Source organism: Aulostomus chinensis, chromosome 19 (genome assembly GCF_037954235.1).
Source record: "Aulostomus chinensis isolate RoL2024-O1b breed Wild chromosome 19, RoL_Achi_v1.0, whole genome shotgun sequence".
NCBI classification, from domain to species: Eukaryota; Metazoa; Chordata; class Actinopteri; order Syngnathiformes; family Aulostomidae; genus Aulostomus; species Aulostomus chinensis.
In genome coordinates this window covers 19,535,933-19,549,061 of record NC_141338.1, presented here as the reverse complement: position 1 = coordinate 19,549,061, position 13,129 = coordinate 19,535,933, and the positions used below count along the sequence as shown (strand labels likewise).

The 13,129-nt window shown below is 43.4% G+C and overlaps 1 protein-coding gene across 6 annotated transcripts in view; it reads left to right on the top strand.

Annotated features, from left to right (window-relative positions):
* The window catches only part of tjp2a (tight junction protein 2a (zona occludens 2)), a 46,525-nt gene that overhangs the window by 30,023 nt on the left and 3,373 nt on the right, over positions 1 to 13,129 (top strand). For 4 of the 6 annotated variants that reach the window (XM_086187446.1, XM_086187441.1, XM_086187442.1 and 1 more), the window contains 18 exons: positions 599 to 723; positions 1,989 to 2,091; positions 2,591 to 3,353; positions 3,621 to 3,724; positions 4,565 to 4,718; positions 5,785 to 5,896; positions 6,687 to 6,817; positions 6,908 to 6,992; positions 7,132 to 7,282; positions 7,654 to 7,762; positions 8,378 to 8,597; positions 8,686 to 8,873; positions 8,995 to 9,090; positions 9,289 to 9,368; positions 9,455 to 9,665; positions 10,560 to 10,660; positions 11,671 to 11,895; positions 12,005 to 12,109. In XM_086187446.1, coding sequence (XP_086043572.1) covers positions 599 to 723; positions 1,989 to 2,091; positions 2,591 to 3,353; positions 3,621 to 3,724; positions 4,565 to 4,718; positions 5,785 to 5,896; positions 6,687 to 6,817; positions 6,908 to 6,992; positions 7,132 to 7,282; positions 7,654 to 7,762; positions 8,378 to 8,597; positions 8,686 to 8,873; positions 8,995 to 9,090; positions 9,289 to 9,368; positions 9,455 to 9,665; positions 10,560 to 10,660; positions 11,671 to 11,895; positions 12,005 to 12,109 — 3,063 coding nt within the window. The remainder of the gene's footprint in view (positions 1 to 598; positions 724 to 1,988; positions 2,092 to 2,590; positions 3,354 to 3,620; positions 3,725 to 4,564; positions 4,719 to 5,784; positions 5,897 to 6,686; positions 6,818 to 6,907; positions 6,993 to 7,131; positions 7,283 to 7,653; positions 7,763 to 8,377; positions 8,598 to 8,685; positions 8,874 to 8,994; positions 9,091 to 9,288; positions 9,369 to 9,454; positions 9,666 to 10,559; positions 10,661 to 11,670; positions 11,896 to 12,004; positions 12,110 to 13,129) is intronic. The other 2 variants (XM_086187443.1, XM_086187447.1) reach the window with 1 other exon arrangement.

Genomic DNA, 13,129 nt, shown 5'->3' with positions numbered 1-13,129 from the left:
GGCCATCTGCTAGAGACAGAGGGAAGTGGTGAATTGTGTGTTTTGTATGTACAGATGGAAGGGAGGGGATAAAGAGAGGTTCATCAAATCTCTGTCCTAATCTCATCAGAGCAAACTGGAACAGTGGCAGGTAGAATTCATTCCGAGCTGAAACACATTGAAACAGCAGCAGGAAGACCTTCCCACTTGTGTTGGTCCTGAATTAAGATCACATCGTTGCATCCATCCCTACATACACTTAACACTGAAAACATCACGAAGCTAAGAATCTGTAGCAGTGTTAATCCAACACAAATAATCAACAGTCAAAGGTACGGAAGATGGGCGAAATGCTGCACGCTCATATACGACTGCAAGACACACAACTGTAATTACAGAGCAAAAATCCCTTTAATCACCTTGTACAATACACATACAGTCATGATAATAGAGTTGGAGCTGACACACAGCACAAGGATTACAGGACCTCTCTCTGTCTGTCTGTCTGTCTGTCTGTCTGTCTGTCTCTCTCTCTCTCTCTCTCTCTCTCTCTCTCTCTCTCGTGCACACACGTAGATGGAGCCTTTACGCAATTTCCATTTTTTTCCCTCATTTTCAGGATCCAAAGATGGGCTTTGGCATTGCGGTGTCAGGGGGGCGTGACAACCCGAATGAGGAGAGTGGTGAGACATCAATTGTTGTGTCCGACGTCCTGCAGGGAGGGCCTGCTGATGGCTTGTTGTTGTACGTACTGCTGTTATTTGTGTTCAGTATAAAGGCCCAAAACTCTGCATGCTCAAAAAGAATTTTCACACTTTAAAGTAGTTTATTATCAATTAAGACACAAACAAAACAGAGTTGACTCTCACGTGCTGATCAATCGTCCAGATAGGATTGATTGGTGAGGAAATGTAATTTTATTTGTCTTTAATCTGTAAATCAATCTGTTTTGTACAATGAGAGATTAAATACGGCTAGTTACAAAATTTATATTTTCAAAAAATGTCAACATGATCAAATATTTTTTATGTAACATGGAAATTACAGCCGCAGATATTAAATCTGCGAACCTTTTTCTCACAGGCAACTTGATCTGAATGTAGAAGATATATTTTAATTCAAAAGTTGAAACATGTAATAATAAATGTTACTCCTGATGTTATGAATGCAACTGTCACTGAGTCCCAAAATTCCATTTTTTCCGTAGATTTTTTTTTTTGTTTTTTGTTTTTTTGTTAGAACTGACCTTGTCGTTGCACGCCGGTTCACCTGAGGAGAACACACGTTAACAGCAGAGACACTTTAAAGACCAGTGCATATGAATTTTTCTGGGGATCCACAGGACACAGTATTGACAGCAGTGCTTCAGTTGGGTAGAAGTACCTGAAACAAATACTTCTATCAGGATTTGCAGCAGTGTTTTGTTTTTCTCTAACAAGTCTAAACACTGGGTTAAAATGATGAAATGAAATTAAGAATGAAATCAATATTGTGGTATCATCCATCCATTTTCTATACTGCTTATCTGTTAAGGGTGGGGGGGTGGAGCCTGTCCCAGCTGACATTGGGCGAGAGGCGGGGTTCACCCTGGACGGGTCACCAGTCCATCGCAGGAGCAATTAGTCTAGTTTTCTTAAGTCTTTCAAATCTTTTTGTGTTGGCAAGACATCTCTGCAGCTACACAATGTTGAATTTAGAGCAATGTTTTGACGCACCGTTAACCGTCTACATCCTGCAATTGGATTCAATTTAATTAATTATTAAGTCATTTGATTTTTAAATTATACATTTAATTCAAGCAGCCCTGGTTGCCAGTGATTCATGACATACTTGGTCATTGCCTTTTATTACATTATCTGATAGAAACGCTTTAAAATGTGCTTGATACTTATCCTTTGGCCCGTTTGAGGAAATCTCTCATCTCTGGATTGAGCAGTCACACTTGAGGATACTTGAACTTCCCATAACTGTGGTACTATGTTCATCTTACATCTGTGTCTGATTTTTAGTGAGAATGACCGAGTGGTGCAGGTGAACGCCATCCCCATGGATGGGGTCATTCATTCTTTTGCTGTCCAGACCCTGAGGAAATGTGGAAAAGTGGCAAAAATCGTAAGCTTTGTATTTTATTTGTTGTCTGAATTTCAGTTCCTATGCTGACATGAACTTGAGTGTCCCAGTGTTTGGGTGTAAGATATGTTTCCGTTTGTGCAGCTAAACCTGGATAAGCCCATATCTTAATTTTGAGAAACAGAAGCTCCAAAAGATACTGAGATATTGTCCCATGTATACACCGGATTACAGTTTCTGACTGCTGCTGAGTGCCGGCACAAACCCTCAGAAAACCTTAACCCATCGTATTTAACAGCATATTTATTGTTGAACCAAATTCAAATTCTTTGTATGATTCCACTAACACATTTCTTTGTAAATGCCATTTCCGGAAATCTGGAAGGGCTTCATAATCAGGTTATTGAAGTTCATCTAGACACAGTGTTCTAGATGAACCTCAGTGTGTGACATCAGCTCAGATGTGGCGTCTCTACAGTAGGAGCTCAGAATATAATGAGTTTAATAATAATAATATAAGTTTTGTTTTATTTATTAACAGACAGTCAAGAGGCCCAGGAAGGTTCCAGTTAATCTTCTGAACCGGCCCGCATCACCTGATGACAGAGTCTTCAACAACGACTACACTGATGATTACAACTATGATCAGGACCGCCGCAGTGTGTACAGCGGGCGCAGTGGTGGAGGACGAGACCACAGCCCGGAGAGAGAGCGAGGTGGGGGAGGCTACATGGATTCTGGCTACCAAACCCGTGAACGTGATTATAACAGAGACTATGATCGGCGGGAACGGGGCAGGAGCACAGAAAGAGATTTGAGTCCAGACCTGAAGTACAGGAGAGATGGAAGCCGAGGTCGCACTTTGGACAGAGAACGCAGCCCAGAACGCCGCTACAGCCCAGACAGAAGGTACCGCAGTGAGCGTACATTAGACCGAGACCACAGTCCCGACCGGCGCTATCGCAGTGAGCGGGCCCTCGACAGGGAGTACAGCCCGGACCGACGCTACCGCAGTGAGCGTGCTCTGGACCGCACCGGCAGCCCTGATGTACGCTACAGGCGTGACAGTCACAGTCCGGGACGCAGCCACGGACATGACCCCAGTTACGAACGGGGACGTGAACGCATCCCCAGTGACCCAAGGAAATATGATGAACCAATGAAGCGTAGCGGGAGCAGAGACCGTCTAGACCGCTCTCCATCACCCACTGCCATGCCCATCCCTCTGCCACGCCCGGTCCGGGACCTGGAGCCACTGGAGAAACCTCTGAATGTGCTGCTTCTCAAAAATCGCCCTAACGAAGGTGAGAAACAGGTTAACCTTGTTAGTTACCTTTCATGGGCTGTGAGAGTGCACCCAGAGAAACAAAATATTTTACTGGTACTTGTCAAAACAAGGAAAACACTGCAGCGAATGTCTGAAGATTGGAATCTCAGATTGTTTAAATCTCTGGTCACTGAATCTGTGCAACAAAGTCTGTACGTTAATCAAACCTGTGTCAGGTGTGTTAATCGTGGATTGAATTTGGAGTATTTTGCCCAGAGATGATGCCTCTGGTCTTGTGTTCCAGAGTATGGCCTTCGCCTGGGCAGTCAGCTCTTCATCAAAGAGATGACCAGCACAGGACTCGCCAGCAGAGATGGAAACCTGCAGGAAGGAGACATCATACTCAAGGTAGTGTCACAGTGTTTCCGCAGGTGCAAATCCTGAAAGACTTAATCGGCTGTCAGTTTATCGTGTTTTCATTCTCTGTGTGTTACGAAGCCTTTAGCGATGGTGTGTAACATGATGCCATGGTCTCCCCTGTAGGCTACCCCGTCATTTCTGTTGGTGATGAAAGCTGATCAATTCTGCTGCGCATCAAACAGCTCCCATGAACTAACTCCTGTTGTGGTCACAATTTGATCCATTTGGGAAGTCTTTAGGATCCGCATGGTTGAATCGTTCCAGTTAACAGAGAAATAACCCTAATTATCCAGCTCTGCCGATCCAGCATGGGCAGAATGCCTCCTTCCCCCATTTTGGGAATATTGCCACGTACGCAAACACCATCTAGTGTGAAATATAGAGGCGCACATGTGATGAGCTTAATGAGCATCGTGTGAACTCATTTGGAGTCATTTGCGTACTTTATATGAAGATATGATGCACGACAGCGTTAACTGTTCCTTTTTGCCCCCAAAAGCTTGTTGTCAAAACTTGTTTTGTCTGCCCAACAGATGTTTTAATCTACATTTTTATAAAAAATGAAAACACTATCAATCATCCTCTCTCAGTACAACATGTGAAACTTTAAAGTCAGATCAAATTATCGGAATTGTTTTTACAACAAGGTCTGTATCCAATTTAATCTTGATGTTTAATTTGTCCCAATCCTACTTCTCCCACAGAATTGAGGCATGATCGTTCTCTAAATCAATACGTTTTACTAAGCTTCGCAGAGTCTGCATGATTCTTTTCTGCTTAGTGTGGCCTTAAACAACTGAAAGTGGTCTTATCTCCACCCGCTGTCAGATCAACGGCACAGTGACCGAAAACCTGTCTCTCACCGATGCGGGGAAGCTGATCGAGAAGTCGCGTGGGAAGCTGCAGCTGGTGGTGCAGAGAGACAGGCGGCAGGTGCTGATCCGTGTCCCCCCGATGGTTGACAGCGACTCGGAGCTTGATGGTGAGAGACTCTCGAAACTGAAAAGCAGCAGGACGTATCCGCTGTAAAGAGAAACGTGGCGAGTGGTCATCATCATCATCATCATGTGTAACCCCACAACATATGAACTACATGAGAATCAACTGTGGAAATGTTGTTGTTGTTGTTGTTGTTGCTGTTTTGTATTTGTCCATCAAACCTGTTTCCCTTCATTAAAATAAAGGTTTTACTCACATATCAGTTTTTATTATTATTTAAATATGATCCTCAAGTATTTAATAAAACAGGAAGTGGCACTATGAGCTTCCCAGAGATCCTAACAAACAACCTTAGTGAACTCTTTTATACCTAGTTTTAATGTCACATGACCGGAAGTTGCGCTACGATTGGTCAGGACCAATTGTTAGCTCACCAAACGTCTGCAGGGAGGGTGAAATAGCCTGAAGACTTGTGACCCACATTGGTTTTGGGAATGTGTGTGTCTGCATGTGTGAAAGTGCTCACTCGCCTTTGGCTGGGTGATCTAATCCAGCACCGTAATCCTGCGATTGGGTTTGACAGAATTTCATTATTTTAGGGTTCACACCCACCGTTGTCGTCTGGCTCCTGCCATCGACGCTCTCTCTCTGTAAAGATCTCTGAGGACAAAGGGATTGATTATGTGTGTGCGTGGGAGAGATGGGATTTTCAGCTCTGCAAGGTTTAATTCACCTAAAGTGCATCTGTTTAAATGTGCTCTCTTTAGTGGTGGTTTTGTGCTGTATGACTCTAAATCAAATCAGATGTATTTTTAAACGACTGGCTTCATTTCAGTAATTCATGGAAGTAGTAGAGATATTCCACTTTCTGTGGTCTGACCTTCATGTGTCTGGCAACAGTGTGTGTTCCTACCTTCCTGGCCCCGTGGGCCATTTGATTCGTGCAAAAGCTAGGTTATGTAATTAAACACATACAGGAGCATCAAGGAGAAATGAAGTATTTTAACCTCTTTACTACCTGAGCGTGATGGAGAAATAGATACATCCTACAGAAAGGTCCTGATTGTTGTTTGTTTGTTTTTTTTCCAATTTGTGGTTGTGTGTTGCAGATATCTCGGAGATCGAGTCGTATCGCTCCTATTCTCCACAGGATGACAGGCGGGGCCACCATTCTGACCTCTCCTCCCACTCCTCCAATGAGAGGCTGCGAGACAAGCCCAGGTGAGCAGCTGGTGAAGCCAGGGCTCGTGCTGTCGTGAACAACCTTGAAAACAAATTGAATTTGAAGTCAGCAGTTTTCAGGCCTGTAAAAAACAACAACAACAACAAAAATCTACAACTTTTAAAATTAAGAAAGAAAAAATATTTGAAACAGTTATGGGAAGTACTTCACAAATTCTGGCATGTTAGAGGTTGATGAGGAAAAAAAATCTTGGGGTTAATATTCAGGTACTCTAACACAGTTTTATCAAACCATATAGCTTTGCATTCATTTCAGACAAGGTCGTACTGGTAAAATATGACATGGATTACTGTTGGTTTGTTCTTGAAGATTCACCTCAGAGTCATGAAAAAAAGAAAACATGGAAATGTTTTGGTAGAAATTGATATGAATTTTGTGAACTGCCGGTCACGCACGAAGACAGACTTACAAGTTAAAGCTACCAAATGCAATCTGTGATATCATCACTGAAGATGAGATTTTCTATCCATGTATTTCTGAGTAAATTGACAAACGATGGCATCGTAGCTTAACGTACAAAATGAGAGAGAACAGCTTTAGGTAGACATCCCAATTGATCTTATCAGTGCATTTGTAAATACACCAGAAAAATCAGGATAATGCAGGATTATTCCCGTTCATGCTCACTGAAGCTTAGCCTGTCCATCACATCAAATGTTGGAATTGCCATGGTGATAATTATGAACGGGAATGTATCTCTGACATGTAGGCTGCAGGGATATTCTGTAGAAGATCATACGCTCATATTTGAATTTCTGTTACTGGTAGAGAGGACCCACCTAACAGGCTGGCTAAAATGGGCGCTATGCCAACGCCATTCAGAGGTCCCGACAGAGCCGTAGAAGATACACCCCCCTTGATGCCCGAAAAGGAAGAGCCGCGACCTCAAACACCACCTGGTGAGCTTATTTCTCCTTCTTATGTTCCAAAACTGCACTGAGACATCTGTTGATCAGAGACATCTTGTTTTTACCACTCTGTTTCTCCAGTTCCAGCAGTCACAGTTGCCCCGAAGGTCCATGCTCCCCCAAGGGTGCCGCTAAAGCCAAGCACAGAGGACCAGGAAGTATACGGGTCAGTGTAACTAGAATAGTTGCTGTTCAAGTGACTGACCACATATCTGCTTGTTAATGTTCAAGGCTGGGGAAGTATACTGTATGACTGTGTGACATTTTTCTTGTTCTTTTTTTTTTATTTATTCTGAATTCTCCAGGCCAAACACAGTCATGGTCCGTTTCCAGAAAGGTGACAGTGTGGGTATGAGGCTTGCAGGAGGAAATGATGTTGGCATCTTCATCGCTGGTGTTCAGGAGGACAGCGCAGCCGAGCAGGAGGGTCTCAACACAGGAGATCAGATTATGAAAGTTAGACCTTTTCCATATTAAAAATGTTAGACAACACTATAACACAGTGCTCTAATGTATAAATCAGTGGTAAAATGATATACTGTAGATATATGAGATGTACGATGATTGTAAAAAGGAAATTAAATCACTACAATTATCAATATATTACTATCATAATTCTTATATAGAAGCAACATCATGAAATACAACAATCCATGTTGTACATGTTAACCAAGGAAGATTAGACTTACTTTTAAAGTACATCATGATTGACTGGATGGGGATTTTAACTGGTAACTATTGGGTGTTTCTCAGGTTAACATGGAGGTCTAACCTACTCTGTGCTAAGGGTTATAATCGCACTTCTTGCCTGCGTTGCCTCTTTCCAGGTGAACAATATGGACTTCAGAGGTATGGTCCGTGAGGACGCCGTTCTCTACCTCTTGGAGATTCCCAAAGGAGAAGAAGTCACCATTCTTGCTCAGAGTAAACCTGAAGGTATTACACTGAATAAGTAACAGCTGATAATGACACACATTATGTATCATATTTAATTGTAGCAGAAAGCTACTAAATTGACTAATTGAATAATGAAATTGGTAAGACTACTTTTTATATTACCACCCCAATGAAAATGTCTAACCAGCCTATACAATTGCCAAGTCATTTTACTGATAATACCTGACAGTATCATTTGCAGAAAATATTCAATGTATTAATTGAGGCACCATATAGATAAAAGTAGTAAAAGTTGTTCAGTTGAATCATAAAAATGACACAACAGAAACACTGTAATGTGAGAAAGTGAGCACAGACATTCACAAATGTTGTTCATTACAGCTTGCTAGTATAGCAGCTTTACAATTTGTAAAACAACTTTATAAATTGGTTAAACTGCACCATGTTTCCTTAGACCTTAAATATCAACACCTACTGAAAACATTTTATTATACTACATGAAGCTTTCTTCGCGAGGCCTGTAGGAAAAAGATGGACCCAGAATCGAACCCTGTGGAACACCAAATCCACAACTTTTTTATTTTGATCTTTGGTACAGGGATTATTCCAGAGTTGCAACCTTTTTTTTTTTCTTCCATTTTCCTTGTTTTTCAGTTTACAAGGACATTTTGTCATCTGGCAGAGGGGACTCTTTCTTCATCAGGACACATTTTGAATATGAGAAGGAGGCTCCTCAAAGCCTTGCTTTCGCCAGAGGAGAGATCTTCAAAGTGACTGACACGCTGTATGATGGCAAGCTCGGCAACTGGCTGGCAATTCGCACAAACAAAGAAAACCAGCTGCTAGAGAAGGGAATCATCCCCAATAAGAGCAGGTGATGGTGGTAGTTGTTTTGAAACTTTTGGAAATTGCCTGTCGGCAATGACGCGGACGCTAAAGATCCTGCTTGTTTTACATCACAGGGCAGAGCAAATGGCCAACGTCCAGAATGCTGCACGGGCCGCATCGGGCAACGATAGAGGAGATTTCTGGAGGCTGAGAGGTCAAAGGGCAATGAAAAAGAAAGATCTCCGCAAGAGCAGAGAGGATCTGAGTGCTGTTCCAGTTACCACACGTTTCCCAGCCTATGAGAGAGTGGTCCTACGTGAAGGTGTAATACCCATACAAACCTTGTCCTTGAGCCACACTGCCGCTTCACAACAGCAGCGTTGTCTCTGCTCTGGGTTTCCTGCACTTCTGTGAAGGGATTTGTTCATTCTTTTTCATTTCAGCTGGTTTCAAGAGACCTGTGGTGATTTTTGGGCCCATTTCTGATGCAGTAAATGAAAAACTGGCCAGTGACATGCCGAGCGAGTTTGTCATTGCCAGTAAGTGCTTCAGATTCCAATTCTATTGAATTTGTTCAAATTGTTCTGTAGTTGTAGTGTTGTGTACTGTATACAATCCAATGATTTCAGTCTTGATACATTTCAGGTTGACACTGCTGAATTTGTAGCAACATAAAAAACAGCCTCTTACACATATATTCCATTCACCTGTATGATTTATGCATTTATCATTTTCAGAAACCGAGCCCAAAGATGCAGGAAGTGAGAAATCCTCAGGAGTGGTGAGGCTGAACACCATTAGACAAATCATTGAACAGGTATGGCATTCTCGTTTTAAAGCAGCTTTACAAATATAATCCTTTTGGTCCTTCCAACATTCAGCCACTTTCTCTGTTGTCCACAGGACTGTCACGCTCTGTTGGATGTAACTCCTAAAGCTGTTGACACTCTGAACTACACCCAGTGGTATCCCATTGTCATCTTCCTGAACCCAGACACCAAACAAGGTGTCAAGACCATGAGGAACCGCCTCCTGCCAGGATCCAACCGCAGTGCACGTAAACTGTATGAGCAGGCTGTCAAGCTGAGAAAGACCAGCTCTCACCTCTTCACTGGTTGGTTTCAGCAACAATAATCTTACATTTTAAAAGTTACAAGGTGGTACTGTGATACGCTTGGCTTTTAAAAAAAGACATTCCAGTTTTTTTTTTCCAGAACTTTAGGTTTAACTTAAGCAGCTGTCATCAATATTCTCTATTACAGCACTATGTTAAATACCTGTGTGTAATGTCGAGTTGGGTGGATTTCATTCCTCTTTTGGCCAAAGTTACAATGAGGCTTTAGAGGTGCTGTGTGTGATCACTGCACCTGGTTCTGATTGTAGTTCAGACTGTAGCTCGGATTCAATAATTACAGTGTCTTGTCATTTTAGGTGGTAGTTTCTAAACGAATGTTGAAAACAACCCCAGCTATATTCGTACGTGGGAAGATATTTTGTATGCTAACACTTCCCACCCACTACCATTAATTGCTAAGCTAACAAGCAGTCAGCTTGTCTCTGTGTCTCAGGTCGCTAACTAATAGACAGAAGAGAGCAGAAAGAGAGTAGAGTAGTTGGCCCTGTGAAGGACTGGTGACCCGTCCAGGGTGAACCCCGCCTCTCGCCCGATGTCAGCTGGGATAGGCTCCACCCCCACCACCATGACGCTTAACAGATAAGCGGTGTAGAAAATGGATGGAGTAGAGTATTTACCATCTTGTTTGACTCTGGATTGGATGGCAATTAAGTGCAGTACCCAGAAAGTTAGCATGTTGTTGTAATTCAGAATCAGTTTTGTTGTTCCCAAGGGAGAATTGTTCTGAAGTCAGGTGAACAGAGCGGACATTTACAGGCATGAGCAGAAATCCAATCATATGTTAAAAATGGACAAAGAAATCCTGCTACCTCATCAGCACCATTAGTAGATGATTCTTAGCCAGAATTTTGGCTTGTGTTTATTCCCATGTAGCGACAGTGGACTTGAACTCAGCCAATGACGCGTGGTATGGTAGCGTGAAGGACTTGATCCAGGAGCAACAGGACAGAGCTGTGTGGGTGTGTGAAGGAAAGGTGAGTCCTCATACCTGTGTGCCTGAAACACTGCCACCTAGGCCTGGGCGATACGGACTAAAAATAAAATCTCCAATTTTTTCACAAAAAATTTGATTTACAATTCCCCCCACCCCCCCACCCCGTGGGTAAATGATTCCACCCCAGTAAGCTGGTGTTCAGTCCCACTCAGCAGGATGCCTCTGTTTTAGATGCTGAAATAAGTTTGTTGTGCTGCTGCCTGTTGTTGCAATGGGCTTCAGACAAACTTTGCAGCGTGCAGTCACTTGTTCAACACCTGCCGCCGCAAACCCAAACCAGGTCTAAACCACTGATGCTACTACTACTACTAATAATAATAATAATAATACAACCGCCGCCTGCATCGCCCCCCCCCCCCCCCCCTCTTATTCCCTACTGTTACACCGGCCTGCGCTCCCCTTCCATGAACCAGTCTGCCATCCAGTCCCCCATCAAGCTGGCTTGCTCTCAGATTTTTCCCTGTTAAAATGGTTTTCTATGGAGTTTCTCCTCAGTCGATGTGAGGCTCTGAGGGCAGAGGATGTTGTTATGATGCCATGTGGAGCCCTTTGAGACAAACTGGTGGTGGAAACGGGCTCTACCAATAAAATTGCCTTGCCTTGCCTTGCCTTACTACTACTACTACCACTACGACTACAACTACTACTACTACTACTAATAATACTACTACTACTACCACTACTACTACAACTACTACTACTCCTTTCTTAGAAACAAACTTCTTGCTCTTGTTAGCCATGTTGCTGCTATGCATGTGCAGGGGGAAAGCTATGGAAGCTCCTGGGGGACAGAAGGTACGCCATAGCAAGAGTAGTAAAAACTCAATTTTTTTTTTTTTTTATTGTCCGCAACCAAAAACTGGAATAAATCAATAAAATCGATAGATCGCCCAGGCCTACAGCCACCACACAGCCACGTCTGATCGTTCGTCTGGTAACCAATCATTTGTACGGAATCGTCACCCCTCTCTCGTCACTTCCTCTCCACAGTTGGATGGTTCAGAGGAGGACCTGGATCTCCATGACGACCGCATGTCCTACCTGTCTGCAATGAGTGCAGACTACCTGAGCATGGACAGCCGGCTGACCAGTGACTATGAAGACACAGCTGATGAGGGAGGGGCTTACACTGACAACGAGCTGGACGAACCGTTGGACGAGGCCCAGCCTGTGTCAGCCATCAGTCGATCTTCAGAGCCTGTGCTGCCAGACGAGGTGGGCCATGTGTACAACTATTCACACCATCGTGTGCTAGCTGTCAAAATGTGTGTGTTGGCACAACCCGACCTCATCATACCTGATGCGTGTGTGTGTGTGTGTTTAGAGGCTCCACCCTGAACCCCGAGCTCGTATGAGGAGGTCAGGCAGCCGAGAGGTGTCAAACAGAGAGCCTAGTCCCCCCCCTGCCTTTGTCCCTGAACCTCCCAAGGTGAGACCCTCTCCTCCACTTCACCCCTGAGTGGTGCTAGATACTGGAAGTAGAAAGAGACTGCATCCAGCAAAAACTCTCAAAAGAATAAGGAGTGTTTTAGTAAGATACCGGTATTTGAAGTGCTGTGCTCTGTTTGTGTGAAGCAGAGCAGTCCTCCCTTTTCATTTTCACGTGTGCTGTGTGGCGGCCGCTCTTGTCCCACAAAATGGATCATAAAGGGTTTATATCTTTTAATTGAAATGGAGAGTGCAACCAGTGTAGAGGAAATTGCTGCTGTTTGGTTTTGAGACATTGTGCTGGCTTCCTGCATTCTTTGATAGCTGATAAAAGGATTCAAATATTAAGAGTGAATGGCAGGAAATGGTTAAGTAAATAAAAGAAGAAAAGACCAGCGAGGGTTAGGGTTACCCTCAGCTGGGAGTCACCCTCAGCTGGGAGTCACCCCTACACCCGTCCTGCCTGAGGTCACTGAGGAGAGCGCTGGTATTTTCTGTTGATAAACCTAAACAGCCGCTAAAATGATAATACGGCAAAACTGTCCGACACGCTACACCTAATGTAAGAGCCTGTAGCTGCTAGATGTGGTGATTATAGAGATGCCCTCCTCATATTTGTCTGTTGCAAAACTAACTTTGAACAGTCAGGTTCATTTTTTGGGCTACTGTGGCTCACCAGTGACGAATACACACACATACAGCTTGTGGTTGCTATAATCGATGTACTCCCTTACATAGGTTTTGACTCAACACATAACACAAGCACGGAGGGGACAGGTTCCTCTGTTGTTCTACCTGGTACTCACATGAACCTACGCTTGCAGGTCTAACAGAAACTATGCATACGTCACAGTCAGAATGCTAGTTTTTGTCATCCTTGTGTCATTTTTAAAAAATTCAGAACTGTGTTGAAGTGCAGTCTGAGCTCATTAAGCCCCCCTGTGTTCTCTGTGATGTCTGTCTAGTTTGGTACTGTCATCAGAGCTCTCTGACTATTCAAGTCTGGAGACAAGATTATTGC